The 23,416-nt window shown below is 45.9% G+C and overlaps 1 protein-coding gene across 6 annotated transcripts in view; it reads left to right on the top strand.

The window, feature by feature from the left end:
• Positions 1-23,416, top strand: part of PAK4 (p21 (RAC1) activated kinase 4) — a 61,184-nt gene that overhangs the window by 22,887 nt on the left and 14,881 nt on the right. For 2 of the 6 annotated variants that reach the window (XM_063140841.1, XM_063140836.1), the window contains exons 1-2: positions 10,701-10,754; positions 18,939-19,162. In XM_063140841.1, the coding sequence (XP_062996911.1) occupies positions 10,727-10,754; positions 18,939-19,162 (252 nt within the window). In that variant the 5' untranslated portion in view covers positions 10,701-10,726. Of the gene's footprint in view, positions 1-638; positions 847-1,050; positions 1,087-10,700; positions 10,755-18,938; positions 19,163-23,416 lie in introns of those variants that run through there. The other 4 variants (XM_063140838.1, XM_063140839.1, XM_063140837.1 and 1 more) reach the window with 3 other exon arrangements.

The raw sequence follows: 23,416 nt of genomic DNA, 5'->3' as shown, positions 1-23,416 counted from the left end.
TTGGTGCTGGGCATTGTGTGTGAATGTGTGTGTCTAGTGGATGCCATTTGGCATTTCAACCCTTAGTGCAGGTTAGAACCTCTCATCCCTGTCTCTCCCACTCAGAGTGTGTGGGTCAGCCCCCTCCAGCCCCCTTTCCCCGCTCTTTCACAGGGCTCTAGCTGAGCCAAACCTCACCAGGATCCAGCAATGGCGGGTGTATGAGCATGTGTAGAGTGCTTTTTCCCTATCCTCCCTTCCCCAGTAACCAGCCCGCACACACCTAAGGTTAGAAGGCTTCCGGAGCAAAGGATGCATATTGTATAAATATTGAGGGGAATGGAAATGGGCCCATAATTCATCTTGGGAACTTGCTTTTGAATGTGTGTCACTTAGTTCAAAGTTACAAAATGTGAAGGACTGGACAAAGAATGTAGCCTGCCTCCTCCTCCTCCTCCTCTTTGTGTGTGTGTGTGTGTGTGTGTGTGCTTCACTTTGCCACTGGTGGCACTGTTGCTGCCTTCGCTCCTGCTGCCCAGTGCAGAGACCGCTAGTGGGAGAGGGCGGTGCTTCTGGGTTTGCAACGTCAGGAAACTTGTGTAGTAGCTGAGGGAATGCGAGCGAAGGAGTGTGTGTGTCTGTGCGTGTCCCTGCTAGGATCAAGTGTCTCTTACTGGGGCAAGGCAGCAACTGACACCCTCGCTTCTCCTGAGCGGAGAAGAAAATCCAGTCTCCTCTTCCGGAGTGTGTGCGTGTGGGGAGACTCTCCCATACGTTCGCCTCTCCACCCCACCCTCCTTTGCCCTGTGATCTGTTCCTCTCCAGCACCCTGTAACTGACTTTGCAGGAAGTACAGCCATGCTAGAGGTAAGTCAATTTGCTCGCCAGTTGCTCCTTTGCCTGCTTCCCTCTCCGCCGTGGAGTTTCATGGGTATGGCGCTTTCAGGAAGGGTGGATTCTCTGTCCTTGCCGTGGAAGGAGGAGGAGGAGGCCAAGCTCTCTTCGTTTCTTTCCCACCACCCATTGCATTGAAGCAGGTCACTCAATCTTAATACTTCTCAAGTTGAAAAGACACAGCGTGGCTTGATTTGTGAATAAAAAGAACAGGTTTGTTGCCGGATGGTTGCGGGGTTGGTTAGCTTTCTGGGTACGTTTAATTTCAACCTAATTTTATTTTGTGTAGAAATCTTTTTACCTAAACTTTCTGGAGAAACGCTTTCTAGAACAGAAATCTGTGTTATGTTTCCTTTCATTATTTTAAATGGCTTAGCACTAACTATAAGCAGAGTTGCCCATTTACTTCTAAAAATGGGAGGGGGCACAACAGCAGCTGACTGCTGAAATGTAATTATGGCTTTCTTGGTCAAGTTGTCTTCGGTGGATGTCTGCACCGCCCAGTTGATTAAGGCCTGTGAGGATTTGGGGCGGGTGGGTGGAAGTTTATGGGTTTGGAAATAGGTGAGAGCTGCAAAAACTTGGAAAGGTGTTCCTGTACTTCTAAGTCTACGTTTGTGTGACAGGGCTTGAAGATCAAAGGCCCATAGTTAATATAAACCTCTAGGTGCCTCCTTGTATGTGACACAGGCACACCCATTTACCCAAACTTCCATACGTTGTTCAGTGTTATATTACTAAGTTGTGAGAAGTTTTTTGGAAGGGCCTGTAGAGGGGGAAATAAAGGAGCAGGAGAGGAAATGGTTTTGGTGCAAGACGTATTGTGGGGAGGGGACATGAATCACTGGAATGTGGGAATGGACCGGAAATCATACCCCTGATGCTGAGTGCAGGACGCAGCGTTTACCAAGACAGACATGCATGCAGGTGTCGTAGTTCCCCCAAGCCATCATTTTGTGATTAGTTTCAGAGTTTTCTGCTTCCTTGAGGACTAGCATCATAATGACATGTATTATTTATTTTATTTATTTATTGCAGTTTATACCGCCCAACAGCCGAAGCTCCCTGGGCAGTTCACAAAAATTAAAACCATTCAAAGTATAAATCAAATGGTATAAAAACATGATATAAAATACAATATAAAAGCACAACCAGGATAAAATCAGCAGCAGTGCAGAAATACAAATTTAAAATAAAATCTAAAACAGCAAAGTTAAAATTAAATTTATAAACTGTTAAAATGCTGAAAAAATAAAAAGGTCACCTGGCAACTGAAAGAAAATAGTGTAGGTACCAGGCAAACCTCTTTAGGGAGCTCAGACCTTGTAAAGGAGGTCTGTTAATTTATAGCAGAAAGAAGACTAGAAGTTTTATGGTGGAGCTTCAGAAACTTACTGATTGAATGTGGCACAACTTCTGCAGGTTTCTGTTTATAGTTACATTTAAAACATTTATGCCCCTTCTATAGTTTGAAGCAGCTTACCAAAAAAATTGCAGATAAATCTCTCAGCAGCATAAAATATCCTGCCAAATTAATTATCTCTAAAGACGATGTTTTGGGTAATCTTATTGAAAGCTGAGATCTTTCAGATCTTTAGGTTTGGCCTACGTGTCTGAGGAGAAGAGGGGTGAGAAGGTGGCCAGGAGTAGGGGTGGGGAAAAAAGCTGAAACGTGCACAAGTAGTTTTTTAGGTTATTTGAAAATAAGAGCCTAGAAACCTTTATTTGAAAATAATGTTGAAAACATACTGAAAATAATTGATCAGAGTCTTTAAGCCCATTTTCTCATTTGCTTTACTTTACCATGGCCAGTCTAGGAATGTACTGCAACTTCTTTTGTTCTATACTGATACCTGAAATAAGAATTCTGTGCAACTTTGAAGTTCACACTCTGCACTTTGAATATAAGTTGTTGTTTTTAAAAGCAATCTCATAGTTTGCTCTGTTTCTTAACAGAAATGAAAGGCAGAGCACCTAATTAGGTGGGTAGAGAGCAGTGCACAGCCTGCAGTAGCCCTGGTTGTTTATATAAACTGTCATCCGTATGCATATTGCTTTGCAGAGTGTAAGAGGACAGGTCCCTGCCCCAAGGAGCTTGCAATCTTGGGGAGATAAATGTAAGCAGGGGCAAAAGGGGAAAGTGTATGCATTTATTTCCGCTACATGTACGCAGGCTTAATTACAGTTGGGGTATTGAGTGCTCCATGAAAAAGATTAGTTTTGAGGAGGATTAGGAGGTACAGGTATTCTGTGAGGAAGTTCCAGGCATATGGGGGACCAACAGAGTAGTAAACGTTTCAGCGCCTGCAGGTGGTGGAGCTGGAAGAGTAGAGGTCAGAGGCAGAAATGTATTAGGATATAAGAGTGGAGAGATAAAAGTGAGGGGCAGGATCAAGATCACAGAAGGCTTTGTTGGTAAAGATGGAGGAGTTCGTAGCAGTGGGTCCATCCATCGGTGTTAGCAGACTTCTGGGCTGAAGAGAGAGCGTGAACGGGATGGGATATGAAATGCCAACCAACGTTTTGCAAAAACAAACATAGGGAACCCTGTTTCCAGGTAATTGCGTTCCACGCTAGGAGAGGCTTCCACGGCTCACAGCACAATAATGGCTTTGCAGATTTCTAGAGCCCAGAATAATTGTTGTGTGCAGCTATTTATATTTAATTTGCAATTTTTGTTCCCTGCCTACCAAGAGCTAAAGCCTCCTGTTGCCTCCCCACCCCGCACGCACTTTGCCTGCAGCACAATGGCGTGTAAATGCCACTGCACTCGAATAGGTCCAAAGAGGCAACTGAGTGGCCTTAATGGCTAAGTGGTGCCATGGCCAGAAAGCCCTTTGGGGTAATATTGAAGGCAAAACTGGGCACCGATTGGCTTACTGGGGAATGATTTTTCCTAGGTGCTAGCTGAGGTGCAGTTCACACATATGGTCAAGGTGTCGGGCTTCTCTACATGTGGGGACGTAAGGTGGGGGAAGGAAGGTGCAGTACTGAGGAGGATTAATCAAGTTAATGAGGCCAGAACCTCTGTAAGCTTATCCTACAACAGAACAAGCCATTCTTGCAACAGAGTAATGTCAGTCATTGCTATTCTGAAAGAAGAGGGGCAAGCAGCGAGGCAGACAAATTAAAACAAAAAGGGTCACCGAAGAACTCCAAAAGGAACTCTTCCCCAAACTGGGGGAGTGGGCATTAAAATGTCAAATTCAATTCAGTGTAAACAAGTGTAAAATGATGCATGTTGGGCCAAAAAGTCCTGACTTCACCTGTATACTCTGATGGGGGTCTGAATTCTGTGGCTGATCATGAAAGAGCTCTGGGGATTATGGGGGGTAGCTTGATGAAAAAACATTTATCCAGGGTGTGGCTCCTGTGAAGAAGTCAGATTCCATATTGGGGATCGTTCGGAAAGGGATCTAAAATAAAACTGCCAATATCACAATGCCTTTATACAAATCTGTGTTGCGTCGGCACTCGGAATACTATGTACAGTTCTTGTCACTGAACCTCCAAAAGGATGTTGCGGAGCTGGAGAACGTGCAGAAAAGGGCAACCTGGAAGTGCTGGAGCAACTCCCTTATGAGGAGAGGAGTGTTTGTCGCTTCATTTCTTAGAAAAAGGGTGAGTTAAAGGGGGACATGATAGAGGTGTATAACATTTTGCATGGTGTAGAGAAAGTGGACAGGGAGTCATTTTTCTCCCTCCCACCCTCGTATTTATTCGTTTTATTTATTTACATTTATATACCGTCCCATAGCTGAAGCGCTCTGGGCGGTTTACAAAAGTTAAAAACAATGAACGTTAAAAACAGATATACAAAAGTTTAAAACCATCAAAAGCATAAAAAACAATATCGATTTAAAAACAGTATCATAGAACTAGAACCCAGTAGGGTCATTCAGTGAAGATCATAGAATCATAGAAACTTAGAATAGCAGAGTTGGAAGGGGCCTACAAGGCCATCGAGTCCAACCCCCTGCTCAATGCAGGAATCCACCCTAAAGCATCCCTGACAAATGGTTGTCCAGCTGCCTCTTGAAGGCCTCTAGGGTGGGAGAGGCCACAACCTCCCTAGGTCACTGATTCCATTTTCTACTGCTCTAACAGTCAGGATGTTTTTCCTGATGTTCAGCTGGAATCTGGCTTCCTTTAACTTGAGCCCGTTATTCCGTGTCCTGCACTCTGGGAGGATCGAGAAGAGATCCTGGCCCTCCTCTGTGTGACAACCTTTTAAGTCTTTGAAGAATGCTCTCATGTCTCCCCTCAGTCTTCTCTTCTCCAGGCTAAACATGCCCAGTTCTTTCAGTCTCTCTTCATAGGGCTTTGTTTCCAGATCCCTGATCATCCTGGTTGCCCTCCTCTGAACACGCTCCAGCTTGTCTGCGTCCTTCTTGAATTGTGGAGCCCAGAACTGGACGCAATACTCTAGATGAGGCCTTACCAGGGCCGAATAGAGAGGAACCAGTATCTCACGTGATTTGGAAGCTATACTTCTATTAATGCAGCCCAAAATAGCATTTGCCTTTCTTGCCGTCATATCGCACTGTTGGCTCATATTCAGCTTGCGATCGACAACAATTCCAAGATCCTTCTCGTTTGTAGTATTGCTGAGCCAAGTATCCCCCATCTTGTAACTGTGCATTTGGTTTCTATTTCCTAGATGTAGAACTTGGCATTTATCCCTGTTCAATTTCATCCTGTTGTTTTCAGCCCAGCACTCCAGCCTATCAAGATCACTTTGAAGTTTGTTTCTGTCTTCCAGGGTATTAGCTCTCCCACCCAATTTTGTGTCATCTGCAAAGATGAGTGTTGGGGAGATTCAGGACAGACAAAGGGAATAACGAGGGGTCCCAACTTAGATGGCTTTAAAAGGGGATAAGACACATTTATGGAGGAGAAAGCTATCAATGACGACTGGGGAACGTTACGGGGAGGGTGGCTTGTGCTTGTGGGCTTCCCATTGGGGCGACTGTTTGGCCCCTGCAGCATCGGAATACTGGACTGGGAAGGCCTTTGATCCTATCCAGCATGGCTTTTCTTAAGTTACGTTCCTATGAAAGGTTGAACGAAGTAGATTGTGCTCTTCGGGTTGCTATACTTCAGCCAGCGCTCCTAACATTGTACTTGGGTATCAATTGAAAAAGAGTTGTGTGCGAACAGGAAAGGTGCGGGCATCAAGTAGTGGGACTGTGTACATAAGCCAAAGCTGAGCAACGCTTAGTTTGTGGTCTTATACTGCTTCATCCAGGGTATTGGATTGCCCTGTATTTGTCATGGCATGGCTGCTGTGGGGTTGCATGTTCTGCCTACGTGCATAGAATTATCATGATTAGTAGCCATTGATGGCCTTCTCCTGTTGCCTTTGATTTTACAGTGGAAAGAACAGTCCAACAGCTGACTCCTGTCCTACCACCCTTGCGTGTGGTGGTATTTGCACCTGTTCAATGGTTACTAGCCCCAAGTTTGCATTTTAGCATCCACAGCATGCTTGTGCAGCTGGCCTTGTGTCCAGATGGGTCTTCATGCATATCAAACCTGTGAACGGTACTTATCCAGGCACGTGGTCTTGGATTGCAGAGTCATTCACAACCACATGTCATGAATACAATTTTGCTTAAGATGCTGTGGGCCGGGGAGCTAGACTGGTGGAGCCATGCAGTCCTCCTGCAGTGCCCAGGTTGAGTGAGCTGTAGTGGACCCGTTGTTGATGGTCTGCAGAACGCCAGTCGCCTCCAAAATGCTTCCCATAGCTGGCCAGCAAGGCCATTAGCAGAAATGCCTAAGGTCCCAGGCTCAGTCTCCAGATAAGACTGGGGAGGACCCCTGTCTGATCCCTGGAAAGCCACTTCCAGCCAATGTAGACGGTACTGAGCTGACTTGGTAAAAGGCAACTTTCTATTCCATTTTTAAATGGATACTGTTGTTTTTATACTGTTTTTATGTTTTTTTAATTTTTGTATACTTTTAATGTTTACTATTTTTAATTGTTGTAAACCGCCCAGAGAGCTTCGGCTGTGGGGCGGTATATAAATGTAATTAAATAAATAAATAAAATAAGATCTTGTGATAGGGTCATTTTCAGGGGGCTGCATGTTTCCACAACATTATGCTTTTTCTGAAAAAATTACTCTTAAACAAATGGCAGAGATACTTTCATGTAACAACTGGGTTAAGTTTATTTAATTTACCCGTACTAATAGTCAGTGTTCCAACTTTTTTTTTAAAGCTGCACAACCAAACCAGTTTATATCTGATCCTGAAGAAACAGGTTTTGTTAGTCTGCTGTTTCTCTCTCTCTCTCTTTCTCTCTCTCTCTCTCTTTTATTTTAAGGTGGTGGCTATACTTCCAGCCAGTGGCAAGATCTTAACTGCTGGGTGTATGCTGGTGGAAGTGGGCGTGCTCTGCTCCTCTGTTTATCCACGGCTGTGGAAAAAGTGTTGGTTTATGGCTGACTAATTAAACAAGGCAGGGAGATAAATGGCATTTGACCTAGGTTAAGGCTGTTGGTTATGCTAGTGAGCCTTGTGGGTTGGCCCTTGAGCAGTTTAACCTTCTCCCCTCCTTCAGCTAACACGTGGGGGCCCCTTTGCTGAGATGGCAGTGAAAATGTATTGGCTCTAGCTTAAAACAAGCATCTTGAAATCTGATGACAGTTCTTAGATGCTTAAAATCTCTTGGGGCTGGACTGTGCGTATCCCGTTAAAGCTGCTGATCCATGAAGTAACAGTAGTGGATTACTGCTGAAGTTATTCAGGGAGTAAACATACTTCCGTGCAGTTTGCAGGGCCTCTTTGGTTGGTGGGGATTAAACTGCTGCAATTGATTTGAGGCTGCAGAACGGCCTCCCCAGTGATGTCTGCCCTTTCTGGGGTGTGTGCGTGTGTGTAAAATCCAACTTTTCTGAAGGGGAGATTTTTGTTTGACCATTTAATGAAGTCTCGTCATCCTGATTGTGTTGGGCTGTATTTTGGAGTCTTTGTTATTTTGGCAATATTTCTTTATTACACACAGAGAACACTGCTTTACAACATGTCAAAAATAACTGCTTTCCAGCATAAAGTAACAAATTTATTTATTACATTTCTATATTTATTTATATCACCCAATAGCCGGAGCTCTCTTGGCGGTTCACAAATGTAATGTAAACTGCCCCAAGCCTGGGTGAGGTAAAGTAAAAATATTTTAAATAAACATACCACTGTTGAGAAGAATAGTATGACCACCCTATCCCATATTCGCTAGGCATTGATTGAGTAACGGAGGATGCTATGTTTTCAGTCAGTGGTCTTCTAAGCAGCTTTTTCCAGAAAAGTAGAGTGTGCCAGCAAGGCCTTTCTCCACACACAGTTTGGCAATTTGGGACGGGGGAGCAGCTGATGTTACTGAATGGGGTGGATTTGGTTCTGGAACCTAAATTTCTACAAGCCAGCATTAATTGTCTAGCATTGAGCCCTGTTCAGAGCTATGACAAGCAAACCACATTGGGTTTCCTCACACACCTCATGGATCCCCGGTCATTCCTTCGCTGCGGGTGCAGCGGGAGAGTGCATGGCACTCAGCTTCTAGGAGCATGTTGGCTTTATGCTATAGGGTCGGTCAAAAGCGATGTGTAGATGCATCCCAAGGATCATAGTGGTGAAACTTTCTTGCCCGATTCTGGTGGGGGGAAGAAATACATAATAGACTTGTCTTTGTCTTTTTCCTCATTTTACGTATTTATCCTGGAGCAGGAGTTTTCTTCTCAATACAATTCTCCCTTTGTTTAGCTAGTGTGTGTGATGGATTCCATACAAATAGTGTGAAATTGCTGATGGACTCTAAAGGGGCAGCAGTTCTTCCTGGTTTTTTAATGACCTAAGGGGCTCCAAGCAAGCTTTGTCCATGGCCATTAAGGCAGGTCAACAAGGGGCCATTACAGCTAGTATCGGTGAGCCAAGTAGGTGGTGGTAACATTATCTTTACTGGGTGTGTATTTGTGGTGGGTCAGGCTGGGCAAGGTATGTGTGAACAGGTTTAAGAGCAGCTCTTCTGGCAGGGCAGGGCTGGCTAGGTCTCTTTGAAGACCGCTGTCTCTCTTCCCCAGCCATACATGAGCAGATAACACTGCTCTAATTGGACATTGCTTATATTTTAGTGTGTGCAAATACACCCTCCAAGTACTTGTTGCTGTCCATTTGCCAGCAGCAATAAGTTGACTAGCAAGAGTAATGAACGGTGCCACTAATACGTTCCTGTTAATTCTTCTTTGATCATGGACATCTGTGACTTGGCTAAGTCATGGCTCATGTAATAGATTTTAATTGTGAGGTGCTAAGAGAAACCTGTTCTCTAGGTGTGAGGAATAGAAACGTTAGAAATAAGCCACAGTGAAGATTTGGCTATTTGCTGAGCTATGTCCAGCTTGTATGGTTATTGTTCCCATACAAGACGGACTGGGTGGAGGGAGTCTTCTCCCTCCACCCAGTCCCAAATCTATGGTGCTTGGACCTTTGGGAAATGTACTTTTCTGAGTATGTCCTTGGCTTGGATTGTGTATATAGTCCCACATCCAACTCAGTGCAGAAGGTCCCGGGTTCAGCAATCTCCAACTGAAAGGCATCCAGATACCATGGCTGGGGAAGGTTCCCCTCTTCTTGAGATCTTGGAGACCTGCAGCCATTCAGCAGCATAGGTAGTTCTGGGCTAGATGGAGCAATGGTATGTTTCCATAGAAAGCAGCTTCGTATGAGGTCCGAATTATAAAGTGGGAGTATATTTGCACTTACCTTTCTTTCCTCTTCAGTTATTAGCATATTATCCCACTCTATACTGTGGTAACTGCTACAAGGGAAGCTGCTTCCACTTAATCCGCAGCTGTAATTATTCCCTGTCTACATCTGTCTTCCTTCTTGCACTTCATACTGGGTGTAGCTGCACACAGGGAATAAGGGAAACCCAGAATTTAAGAAAAATGTAAGAAAGAAAGGACAAGAGCTCTCGCTCCCTCCTGAGTCCTAAAATATGGGTGCTGTTGAGGATTGCCAGTAGGAAACCTCGAAGAGAAGGAGACCTGGTGTGTGGTTTTTGTGGGTAAAAGATTAAGCCATGAATTGGGAAGTCCCTGCTTTGGGTCTTTCCTCGTTGTGAGCTCACTACCTGGCCTTAGGCAACTCATCACTTCTTAGTCTCCAATCTGTAATATGGGGTAATTCCCACATACTTTATGGATTATATTGTAAGAATTAGAAGACAACCTCTATTGAAAGGCTTTGAACAATGGAAAGCAATATCATAGTGACTATACAAACAAGGGGCAATTTCTTGGCAGTGATGTCTGCGGGGGAAAAGGTCTGTTGTGTTCGTCAGAGTAAAGATCGTATGGAATTGTGAAGTGGGGAGGGACAAGAACTGACATGTGGTAGCCCAAGCACGTTCTCAGCGTCTCCTGAAGAAGTAACTAAATTGGTCACACCATGCTCTGGAGGGGTGCAGAGGTGTGTAGGGGAAGCTAATGAACATACAGTTTTCTTTTTTAATGATGCAAAATTGAAATTGGCTCTTGGGTTGAAGCTTAGTCCTGGGTCTGGAAAAATGAAGGCCATTAAGGTAAATGCGTTCTTCCAAGTGTGAGCTGCAGGATTTTGAGCGTCCTGTGGTCTGGGTGCAATTGCTGGGAGGGCCTGCCAGGATTTGTGCTCCACTGCAGACACTATGAAGAAACTTCCAACCAGCCAATGGGCTGACATGAAGGGAGGGATCAGTAGTCATTTAATTGAACAGAGGCTGGGCCAAAAAGTCATAAACGGAGCTTAAGCTCCCAGACACTCTCTTTTGGATGCTGCAGCCTTTGGAAGTCGGCAAGACCAGGCCAAGATGAAGTCTCACGAAGAGGAATGGGCTTGTAAGTCTGAGTATAGCTTTCCTTAGCACCAGTATTGCCTTTCTGCTGAGTTTGTCCAGATCTATGTGTGTCTGTTGAAACTTCACTCTAACTCACTTTGCAGTTTCTTGTTTAGCTATGCTCCCTTAATCGTTTCCATCAGGGGAACAGGTGGGGAACTTTCATTCTTCTCTGCTGAATTTTGCTGTGTGTGCCCTTAGCTCAGAAATGATGTCTCAGAGTTATAATAACCAGTGTGGTCTGGAGGCTGTCAGCCCTTTCCTGTCTAGTGAAGATCTGTTGTGTCAAATGCTTGTGTGTTCTTCTTTGTGATCTCCGTGTGATCGCATGAAGATCACGCATGGAACACTTGAGTTCCAAGTCTGCACAGTTCAGCACTGGCACGTTCTAGAGCCTCAGTTGAGGTGGTGCTCCTGCATGCCAGTTCTGAACTAGCATGTCTCCTGTTTTATGTGTGTGTGATCTGGATGGAGAGACATGGCTTTTGAGCTCTGTCTAGCAAGCTCTTCATGATTCTGGTGGGTTAAAGGTGTGGAAAAAGCTGGATACCACAGAGGAGGAGGAGGAGAAGAGCTCTGAGAAATGCAAGCTCATCCCTTGGGGATCAAGTTGGGGCTGTCTTCAAAGCGGCTTTTGCAAGCCTTGTTCTCCTTCTGTTTCATGGCAGTTCCTGCTCTAATGTGTCTGCAAATGGCAGAGACACATTAGACGGCGGCAGGCCACAAGTGGGAGGAGGATGTGGTTACTTACTCCACTGGAAGGCTTTTCTCCCATATGCTCGCCTTAATTTAGAAATCCAGGAAACAAAATGACCATAGCGCACAAAAAAGGCATCTTTAATTACGCTTTGCCTGCTCTATTTTTCCCCCCAGGACGTCTGTGAGAGAAGAAATGGTTGTTCTGTGCGCCTTCTTGAGAATTTGGCGGGGAGGGGGCGGAAGTGAATTATAGAGGTGGCTGCCTTAGGTAGCAAATTTGGGCTGGGGCTGGGGATTAATTTGCTTTATGCTTTTTCAAAAGCCAGAGAGATGTCCTGAGCAGGACTCCTAGTTAGGAAAGAGAGGCTTAAGTGTAGCTCCTCCCCCCCCACCCCAGTGGCTAGTGGAAACAGATGAAACTATGCAAAGTAATCTTAAATTGCCAATTGGCTTAATTTGTATAATGTCTTCCGGGCGCAGAACCTGGCTTTGCTATTGGTGGAGATCTGTGAATTTTCAAGAGTGCATTTGCTCTTGATTGGCAGCTGGTTTTGCCAGCCACCCACCCTCCTGAAAAGTAGAGTGTGCCGGCAAGGCCATTGCCATCACTTTCACCACACACACCGTCCGGCAATTGGGGACGGGGGAGCAGCTGATGATACTGAACAGGGCGGATTTTTGGAACCTCCCGTGGTCACTCTGGCAGGAAATTTCTGCAAGCCAGCATTAATTGTCTAACATTGGGCCCTGTTCAGAGAGCCCTTCTGTGCCAGCATCAACACGCTAGGTGAACCAGACACCTGGGTCTTTCGCACTCTCCTCCTAAAATTGGCCTGTGGAAGCAGAAAGGGTGTGCCTGTCTAGCAGCCCATTTGTCTCATGGCCAAAACCCAAACAAACGGTCCGCCTCCTGGAATTTGTCACTGTGTGTTAATGGGGATTGTGCACTGTGACTGGCTGTTTCCTTAATATTGCCAATGACAGGATATTGGCAATTGAGCATACTTGTGTCCTGCGTTGTGGGTAGCAAGATGAGGGCGTTGGTTCTATAGAACAAGAGGCACAGAGTACATGAAATTATCTCCTATAGAGCTAGCTTATAAAACGTTGCAAGCTTTTAATTCCAAGAGGAGGTGGTTCAGCTGTGAAGGAAGCAGGAGGCACCACCTCTTGGCTTTGAAAATTTGCCGATGGACATGAACATAGATGGTACAGTGAAAACTTCACCTATTCTGCATCTCAGTTGAGGAGGTGCTCTGGGACAGCAAATCAGTGTTGCACGCAGTGTGTTTGTGTTTAAGTTTAACCTATTGGTTTTACTGCAGTGCTTAATTTGTGGCTAATTCCCTGAACATTCTCAGTAGTTCCTTCTCTCTAACCAGATTCCAAGAGGGCACATCTAACCCAGGGATAGGCAGCCTTTGTTGGCACATCTAGATTTTTGAGGAAGTATCGAGGCACCAACACAAAATTGTCTGCCTTTGATGTGCTTGACAATGTGATACAGAAAAAAACAAAGGACACCAAAGTCGTTACAGAGAAGAATCATAGAATCATAGACTAGTAGAGTTGGAAGGGGGCTATAAGGCCATCGAGTCCAACCCCCCGCTTGATGCAAGAATCCACCCTAAAGCATCCCTGACAGAGGGTTGTCCAGCTGCCTCTTGAAGGCCTCTAGTGTGGGAGAGGCCACAACCTCCCTAGGTAACTGATTCCATTGTCATACTGCTCTAACAGTCAGGAAGTTTTTCCTGATGTCCAGCCGGAATCTGGCTTCCTGTAACTTGAGCCCGTTATTCCGTGTCCTGCACTCTGGGAGGATCGAGAAGAGATCCTGGCCCCCTTCTATGTGACAACTTTTCAAGTCTTTGAAGAGTGCTATCACGTCTCCCCTCAATCTTCTCTTCTCTAGGCTAAACGTGCCCAGTTCTTTCAGTCTCCCCTCATAGGGGTTTGTTTCCAGACCCCTGATCATCCTGGTTGCCTTCCTCTGAACACGCTCCAGCTTGTCTGCATTCTTCTTGAAATGTGGTGCCCAGAACTGGAGGCAATACTCAAGATGAGACCTAACCAGGGCCGAATAGAGGGGAACCAGTACCTCACACCATTTGAAAGCTATACTTCTATTAATGCAGCCCAAAATAGCCTTTGCTTTTTTTGCAGCCACATCACACTGTTGGCTCATATTCAGCTTGTGATCTACAACAATTCCAAGATCCTTCTCATTTGTAGTATTGCTGAGCCAAGTATCCCCCATCTTGTAACTGTGCATTTGGTTTCTTTTAGAGTTGGAAGGGGCCTACAAGGCCATCGAGTCCAACCCCCTGCTCAATGCAGGAATCCACCCTAAAGCATCCCTGACAGATGGTTGTCCAGCTGCCTCTTGAAGGCCTCTAGTGTGGGAGAGGCCACAACCTCCCTAGGTAACTGATCCCATTGTCGTACTACTCTAACAGTCAGGAAGTTTTTCCTGATGTCCAGCCGGAATCTGGCTTCCTTTAACTTGAGCCCATTATTCCTAGATGTAGAACTTGGCATTTATCCCTATTAAATTTTATTCTGTTGTTTTAATAATATTAAAATAAACTCAGGTAAAAGTTAACATATAGAATATATGGGGAATGGGAGTCATTGAAACGTTTGATCTTCTGCATGCAAAACGTGCTCTGTTCTATGAATGAATTCACATATAAACACGCAATAGTTCACCTACTCTCTCGTGGGACAGAGGAAGCAAGTGTTTTTTAGGTTTGCAGGTGCTCAGTACTTTCACTTCTTCGTACTTTTAACTCACAGAGGTAGGCACTGGATTTTTCTGGTTGTGGGGAGCTCCAGTCATCCCTCTACTCATATACACTCACACAAGCAGGGAGAGACATATTTTTCTTGTGGGGGTGTGTGGGGCAACTCACAAATGCTGCTTAAAGGACTCATTTGTGTTTCTTCACATCTCCACTTTCCAGCGTGCGTTCCCATCAGGGGTTAGTGGAAGGCTGCATGGGTGAGGAAGATGTGGCAGGGTAGGAAAGGCTGCAGCCTTGGAAATAGTGGTGGGGGAGAAGGAAAGGAAAGGTCATGGTTAGGAGGGGAGGAGGAGCCTGGGGTTGAGCGGGGTCAGCCAGGCAAACTTAGGGGTCTGGGCTGGCACCAGTGTGCCTGGGGGTGCTGTGTTGCCGACCTCTGATTTATCCCTATGTCTCCTCACAACGTGTCCTCAGTAACAGTGGAGTTGAAGAGAGGGCTTACATGCTGCTCCGCCTCCCCTTTTAGGGGAGAACCCAAAGCTCAGTCGCAGAGTGTATACATTGCGTGCAGAAGGACCCAGGTACTGTCTTCTAGTTAGAAAGAAGAGGTAGCAGGTGATGAGAAAGACCTTTCTGTGCCTGAGACCCTTGTAGAGTTGGTGCCGTCCACAAGAGACCATGCTAGGCTAGATGGCCTGGCCTGATCCAAGGTGGAATCCCCCTTTGAGAGCAGGGACTATCAGGCTTTGCTCCTAAGCTTGCAGCAAAACAAACTTTCCTATGTTGTCCAAATGCAGCACATTTGGGCAAAACCACAAGTGTTTTACCACAAGCGTGGAAGCGCAACCTTCTAATCGCCTACCCTCATTTGTGATTGATTGCTGGAAGGCGAGGAGGGGAGTGTGCACGCGGGGGCTTTCCAAAGCTCATGCTCATAACAACAAACCGTGGCTCGTCCTTGCATCTTAACTGAGGGAGGATGTGCCTTCTTGCCCTGTGCAACAGAAACATCCGATTGTTCCCAGCTTTAAATCACAGATATTTCCCCCAAAGCTTTAAAGCACTGCTAGCAAGGATGTAAGGGAGGTGGAGTGAGGGCAAGCATTGAATGCAAAGAGGACAACTTTTTATGCGGCTGCAGCGTGGACATCTGGGAACAAAGTCACAGATATGACAAGGGTATGTTACGTAGCACCTCAGATCCAACTTAATTGGCTTTAAGGTGTGACTTCACAAGAGCTAGTTGCATCCAGCAGTGCATTCAGGGTCATTGTGGCAGCCTCCAGCCCTCCTGAGAAAACCTGAGGTCTCTCTGGAGGATTTGCTAAGGGGATCAGAGGCTCCTGCAAACTTTTGTAGGTCACCAGTTCAGTTCCAGACCATGTCTATAGCGAGCAATTCTGCCAGATGGTTCCAGCATGAGTCACAAAGTGGGCAGGCTCAGAACTGTTTCTGATGGATGGGTGCCAGTGTTGCCACCGGCAGCCTGGGTATCGAGGTCAAGGAGTTAGCGATGCCATGTCACTGCTGATCCGTCCTGGCTTTGGGGTGAGGTGTTTTGCCAGAATAGCTGCGTTGACAATATTTCCATGTCAGCCCTATTAAAGATTCCATCTTTACTGGTTTGGTGTAGCATAAACTGATTCATACCCTTAAGAGGCGTTTCTGTCTCATCATGAAAAAGTCTAGTTTCCTTTTCTGCCTGCTCTCTTTTTGTATTCAGAAATTTCCTGTTCTTAAAAATGAGAACCGTGCATTTATCACTTTGAATTAGCACAAGGCATTGTAGAACGAATTGTATTTTTTTTAAAAAAAAAGAAAGAAAATGTTACATTTTCAGACTACTCAATGGAGAAGAAATTATTTGGAGTTGGTATTTTACTTATTTATAACACTTTTTTTTCCATTTTTTATCCCACCTTTTGACTTCCATAGAGAGGTGCCAGGAATCAAATGTGCCTGATGCTCCTTCCCCCAACACCCCAAACCTGTCTCTGATCTTTAAAACCCTGGCCCCTGTTCACCAGCTGGGGTGAGAGGAGGGATCTTTTTGTGCATGCAAGAGGTGCGATCCTGACTGCGTTTCAGGGATTTAAGCCATTTTCTGCCTTGTACCCTTTGAGGTCGAGTCCATCTCTGACAGATCGTTGAAGTCTGTTAAAACAGTTTAAGCTGACTTAGGTTCACTTTTGTCCAAGGAGCAAACTTTCGCTTGCTTCTTCACCCTCCTTTGTGATATATAGAAACATGACCTACATCTGTGCATTTCACTTTGTGCTTAAAAGTGAAAATGTCGGCCAAGGTGGGCCTTTCAAGTGCTGGCTTCTTTTTTCTTTTGTGGGGGTCAAGTTGTACTGTTAACGATCATCTCCTTGGAAGGTCAGGAATTGACGCTTTCTGCACTACAGAGTTCCTCTGCTTGGTCACGTCTGAGAAATTTGCTCTCATAGACCAGAAATCAAACTACTACGAAAATGTGTGTGTGTGTTGAGTGGAGGGAGAAGTAGCAGGAAAACTATCTATGCCATCCATTTACCGTCACTGTAAAATGCTTGCCGAGTTCACACGACACAGTGAGAGGAATTGGCTAGGAAGGAAGGAAGGAAGGAAGGAAGGAAGGAGCGTTGTTTCCATTATGTTTGAGTGACGCCATTGCTCTATATATAAGAATTTAGTGTTTGTGTTTATTTCTTAAATTAATACCCTGCCTTTTCTGGTAACATACAAGGCAGCTTCGTTTAGTGTTAAAGAAGTGCAGCTTCGAAAATGAAGGCAAATAATAGTTCCCAGCCTCTTCTGCTTAGTTGTAGAAGTCTAGTTCTCTCCTGTGGTTGATTTTCCTTCTCCCAGACATGGGAAGTCCAGTTAAAAGGAAAGGAACCTGATGATCAGCAGGTGAGATCATACTGGGCATAAGCAACCATTTTGACAGCATCAGCTATCTTCTTGATTCTTAGTAGTGGTTTTCAGCCTGTCTGGAGCAAAACGTTTCCCTGTTTTCTTCGCTTCTCTCTTGTCCTCTGTCTTTAAAGGCTGCACCATCCTACCGGTGTAAACATGCCTGGCCCTTGTTTACACCACCAAGGGGAATCTGTTTGGACCCACCTTGGCGTCAGGCTTCCTTCCAGCACAGAAAAGTCCAATTTCCTAAGCTCTGTGCCTTTAGGTCTATTATAGAAGAAAATGTGAAAAGGTTCACTCCTCAGTGCTGATCAGAGTCTTTTTGAATAGTTTCATAATGTGGTTGGAGGCTCCTCCCCTGCCCTGATGAAAAGGTGTCTGCTGCCCTCATTGAGTAAAAACAACGGGGATGTTTCTGTGATCAGGCTTGAATAGGGCCCAGTCCTGCAAAATGCTGAGAACATCCAATTGCAGTCCATTTTAGGAACACCTTTTAGGATCACCATGGCTTGATCACCATGGGACTGACTCAACCATCTTTTCCCTTGAGTGGAGACCAGAAGGCTTCCTTCAATGTGAAGCCTTCCTTGTCCTGATTTGAGTACAGATGATTCAAATCTAAACTATTTCTCAGAGTGGGAGGTGGCTCTCCCAAAGGACCCATGAGGCAGGGATGTGCAATATAAGCAGAACATAAAGGCCAAAGAGGAACTGGGAATGGACTGAGCTGGGATGGGGAGAAAAATGCTCACACCTTAAGAAGTTATGTCTTGTTTTGCTGACTTTGGCTCCAGCCTCGGAAAGGGAGGCCCTGCAGTTCATCAAGACAGTGAGCCATGTCCCCTCCTCATTCTCAGCATCTTGTGGCCAAGAGGTATTTTTAGAAGCAAGGGAATGCCATTGAGAATCTCTGCATTTCGAGCACTACCTGTACACCTTGTCTGTTGTAGCTTGTGTAAAGAGGAGCGGGTGAGCTTCACCTGTATCCATCTGATCCTTCTGCATTTGGGTGAAATCTCACTCCAAAACACACCTGATTTTATGTGTATCTCTAGTGAGTGCCTTTCATACCTTCTAGTTGCCTTTTGGAAGCTTTGAACCACTGTTGCGTCGATTTTACGTGGCTTGCTGTGAACCTGATTTGAAGCATTGATCCCACAAAGCCTTCTGCATTGCTTTTCTCTTAATATCTGAAGAAGCACCTTAATCATGCAGGAACTGGACCAATGTCAGAGTGCAAGGCAGGGGACCGCTTCTGCTCTCTCAGCCTGAACCCACAAAGAACCTTTGCTGCCTGTGGCTCCTGGGCCTCTACAGGGCATCACAGCACAGCTACCTATACGATGTGGCAGTTTAGACAAGGGTTAGGCTAGAACTGGAGTGACACAGATTCAAATCCCCACTCAGGGTTGGAGCTTATTGGGTAACTGTGGGCCACTCACTGTCTTTCAGCCTAACCAACCTCACAGGGTTGTTGTGTAGCTAAAATGGTGCTGTCTTGATCTCGTTGGAGGAAAGGCACAATACAAATGTTGTTGTTCTAGTAGTAATCGCAGCAGTAGTAATAATAATAAAATAAATACTTCTGAAATGTGATCTCCAGCAGTGCCAACAAGCACATGTGCCATCTTCTAAGCAATATGCTGCCACACGTTTTGAGGGAGTGTTGTATCTGTGAATGTGTGAGTTCCGGGGAAGTTTCTGCACAGCTGGGTTTGCTTGAATCTTGAGTTGTTGTATTGCAGGCTGTTTGGCCTTGAGAGAAGCTTTATATAGGCTCCATTTGTCTGTTCCTTTTTTATGATTTCACATATTAAAAGCCCTCTCGTGTTTTCTTTTAGGTCTGCTAGCCAATATCACCATGTTCAGCAAGAAGAAGAAACGCATTGAGATATCTGCTCCCTCCAACTTTGAGCACCGGGTCCACACAGGATACGACCAGCAGGAGCAGAAGTTCACAGGGCTGCCGAGGCAATGGCAGGGTATCATCGAGGAATCGGCCAAGCGGCCGAAGCCACTGGTAGATCCGGTGTGCATTACAGCTGTCCAGTCCGGCTCTCAGAAGGTAGATGGCTCTAGCTTTGTTCTCTCGTGGGGCCTGAGTTTCATGCATTTCTCTTGAATGGAAGTGCATTTCTAAGCAGGGACCGTTGCAGCACATCCCTGTTCTGATGTCGGCAGATGCGTGCCGCACACTCTTAGATGTCTGTCTAAGAAGAGGTCATTTGTCATGCAGGGGTGGGGTGGGAGCAGCTTCCTGAATCTCCCACTACAAATGGCTGGAGAAGAAGCCCTCTAAAGTCGCTCTTGGCTAATTTCACATAATCACTTGGTCACCATATGGTTGGTTTGGTATGGTGACTAGTCTTGAGAACTTTTGAGCTCATCCTCAAGACTGCAGCACGCCATCTCCTGTAGAAATGTTTACAAGTGTAACCAGATGATGAGTCTCTGTTGCAGTGTGACATGGAAGCCTAGGAGAGCTTTTGCAAGACTGTTGACCATATCAAAACAGCTATTTGAATTCCATTCTGATGACCCAATGGAGGAATTCTGTGGGTCTTGAACGGGAATTCTATCCAAGTCAGGAGTTTACTACCCTTACTCACATAGTGTCCAAACTGTCCTCTATGTTTTTGAGCTTGGATATAGGAGTGACTGGAGTTATGGACCTTGGGATATAATGCAAGCAGCTGCCCTTCTTTAACACAAAAAAGAGTTCTCCTTACCGAACTACCACTATGGTTCAGGCATAGATACTGGAAATGTTCTTGTCCAGTTCTTGGAAATGGAGTTAATTTGAGTCTGCTATGTAATGAGTTTGCAGTCCACCATGCCTACAGTTTGGAGTGGGGTGTGGGGTGGACGTTTGGGAGTATGAGCTGTGAATCTGACATTATGTCATAAATGTGTGACATGTTCAGTCACTAGGGCCAGAATATTAACACAGTGGTTGGATAGCAGCCAAGGGGTAAAATGTACCATGTGTGCCAGCTCTGACTTGGCCTCTGGGGACAGAAGCAGCTGGGTTTCAGAAGTGTCACGAGGCCCAGCTCAGAGCGGAGGAGCTGGAATTTCTCCTGCTCAGGGGGGTCAGTGTGGGACTGGGTGCTAGCAAGGCAGAAACTAGATTCTGGAAATAACTCGGTCTGTGTCCACACAGTCAACCGGTATTCAGCCGGAACTGGAAACCGCCAAGCCTAAAGGTTTGTATCTGATGGGTTGCTTCCTGCACTTGCTGATTTTTCTTGGAAGGAGTTGAAGGTAGTCAGTTGAGTAGGGAGAGAAACAGACTCATCCTTGACAGGCTCAGAATTGCTAAGTTTAGCAAGATGGACATTCATGGTGGTAAGAAGACTTGCTGCATTTGCCATTCTACTTTGCGATGAAGACAGCTCTGCTTCAGCTCGTAGCAGGTGAGACGGGAGTTATCAGTAGGGGTGTTTCAAGGAGAAGGTGTCTGTATAGGCAATAGGTCAGCAGTGGTTACGTTTCCAAAGTCTAACAGGATTCGGGGCCCTGTCAGCAGCAAAAATGTGTACTGGGTCAGTTCAACGATGCATTGTATTGCAGGACATGTGAAAATGACGCTTTGTTAGATCAGAATCTTTGCATTTTTTTTAACTAAGCCAAGTGGTTTATGCCCAAGTGTTCAAATAAAACAACAGCAGCAGCAGATGGAATGTATGCTTGCATGTCCAGGTGTGTGGTGTGGTTGATCTCTTGGCTGGTTGACAAGCAAAATAGTATCCCTGCTCTGTGGTGTGTTTTTAAACTGAGCAACTGGGGATGGCAAAGCCAGAAGTGGCTGTTGGTCTTTTCAAGCTGGAGCTGCCGGTTGCTGTTCCCAAGAACTTGGCGGGCTAGTAAATACTGCCCCATTCCCAGAAGATTGGCTTTTGAATTTCAGGTCACAGCAGAGTCTGCACCTTGTAATTTTAGCAGAGGGTGACTCAGGAGTGATCTCTTCCTGGGGAGAAGTGAAGGAAAGCCTTGTGCCTGAATGAAAGCTGAGACCTGTTGTTCCAGTCCTGCAACAGCCCAGTGAAGAGCATGGTGAGAGCTGGTCTTTCATCCAGGAGGCTGTGATGTCAGGAGACTTCTCTCTTAACCAGACATTTTCTGGAGAGAAATACCGCCGCCTCGCTTTCCGCCGTATGCTCTAGTCTCTACCCCAGCGTGTTCTAGATGCGGGATGCCAGTAGAACCATCTTCCTCGATAGCTGCTCCTAAAACCTCTCAAGCCTTCCCAGCCATTTCCCCTCTTTTCCAATTGCCCCACACTTCTCCGCACTGCTCCTGATGGCTGACAGTGCTCCAGTTCCCTGAACAGGCTAGTTTGCACAGAATTTGCGTGATGGTTGGTTGTGGGCAGCACACCGCCCTGAACCTTCCTGCCTTCCCGATAAATAACGTGGCCGTGTTGTAGGGTTTTTTCATTTTCCTTTGGAAGCGTGATGCAGGATACATTGCTGGGGAAGGTGAGGCACTGTATTTCCTTCTCCTGGGTTGGAAGCTGCAGTGGGGAGAGGCCCATGTTGCCCTCCCTGATGGGCAAGGCTCCTGTTCCATTTGCCACAGCTGCAGGGTGGAACCTTACCTTTCCGCAGCCTCTGCAGAATGCCTCTTGTTTACCAAGGGGGATACTTCAGAGACTCATTCAAAGAAACGGGCTATTTGTTGCTGCTTCCAGACTGTTTCCTGATGATCCTACACAAAAGAAAGAAATTGTGTTTACAGCTGTGGCTGTGTGAAGTGTCTCTTTCTCTCTCTCTCTCTCTCTCTCTCTAGCTCTTCGTTTATCATGATGAGGCACATAACTCGGTATCTGCTATAAAAAGTGCATCCCTGAGGATCTCCTTTTGCATTTTTTTTTTTACAAAAATCTGCTATGGCTGCTGTACAGAGTGATTTGCATACATGTGGGCAGTGAGGACAGCTCTTATTTAGGTACTGCACTGGCTCTTGTGCCGCTGCTCCTCCTCCTGATTTCAGTGGGGGTTTGGTAAGCCAAACACGTGAGCAGGTCCAATGCGTTGTCCATAGAATCATAGAATAGCAGAGCTGGAAGGGGCCTACAAGGCCATCGAGTCCAACCCCCTGCTCAATGCAGGAATCCACCCTAAAGCATCCCTGGCAGATGGTCTCCGAGGGTAGAGGGAACAAAGCGTCCATTGCTGGCTCTGTAGCCTGTGCCTCCTCCCACGTGACCCTTAATGCCCCTGACCTCACATTGCTGCTCCTGTGGCTCCTATGCCAAAGAAGCTTTCTGTTTCTGCCCACCACTAGTATTGGGTACAGTTAGTGTGAGATTAGACAAGCTTTGTGCCCAAGTGGACTGACTTGACAACTGTGTCTTATTGACACGCATCATGTATTTTCAGTCCTAGTTAAGAGTGTTTTTAGCCCAGACTTTGGACTTTGTTGGCTCAGAAGCTGGAGTGCTTTTTGCACTGAATTTGAACAGCCATTTTCTCTGGCCTCCGCGATCCCTTCTCCTCCTCTTATTTCCACTTCCAGATCCATTCTCTCTTCACAGCGTGCCTCTCAGGATCCTTTGGCTCTTGACGTTTCCAGCTGCTTAGATGAAGTCTGAGCTTGTCTGATAAGGAAATCTTTATGCGCTCGCATGGCTCATATGAAAGAAGTTTCACAGTGCGGAGTTATGCATTGTGTGGGTCGGGGCTAGAGATCAGCGCATGCATATTAAACATTCACTGAGGGTAACCTACATCGAGTGAAGAGGGGTTGGGGGCTGGGTACTGAAGTGGAGCCACCACGGAGGCGTACCATAGGTTGCGTGCTAATTTACCCATAGATAGGCGGCCGGGTGGGGGAGCGGCATTCTCTCTCTGTTAGCAGTCTTCTCCTCCCGCCCCCCCTCAGAGATGCCATCGGGGGGCCCTATTTATACAATCAGCAGAGTGATGTAATAAGGCTTTTCCTGGACTTGTACCATTTCAAGCTGTGGAAGATTTGCATTGTATGTTTGAATTTCCTATTGCCAGAGGAGAGAGAGGCAACATATTTCCACAAAGAAAAGTAACGTGTCTCCCTGACTAGCTAGTTTTCTGCATGTAGGTAATTATTTTTGTGGGGATCCATTCATATTCTGCCCCCCCCCCCACCTACAGCCTGAAGTAGCATAATCTAGGAAAAAGCCTGCTGATTGTACAACTAAGTCACCTTTTGCAGCAAGATCAGGGGTTCTTGGGGCTGCTGCAGGTGTTCAGGTCTGCTTTTCATCATACAGGAGAGTGCAGATGAACAAGCGTGTGTCTTTATACATTTATCACACACACACTGTCAACCCTGGGCT

This window comes from Elgaria multicarinata, chromosome 13, assembly GCF_023053635.1.
Source record: "Elgaria multicarinata webbii isolate HBS135686 ecotype San Diego chromosome 13, rElgMul1.1.pri, whole genome shotgun sequence".
In the NCBI taxonomy this organism is placed as follows: Eukaryota; Metazoa; Chordata; class Lepidosauria; order Squamata; family Anguidae; genus Elgaria; species Elgaria multicarinata.
This window is presented reverse-complemented; position numbering and strand designations above follow the sequence as displayed.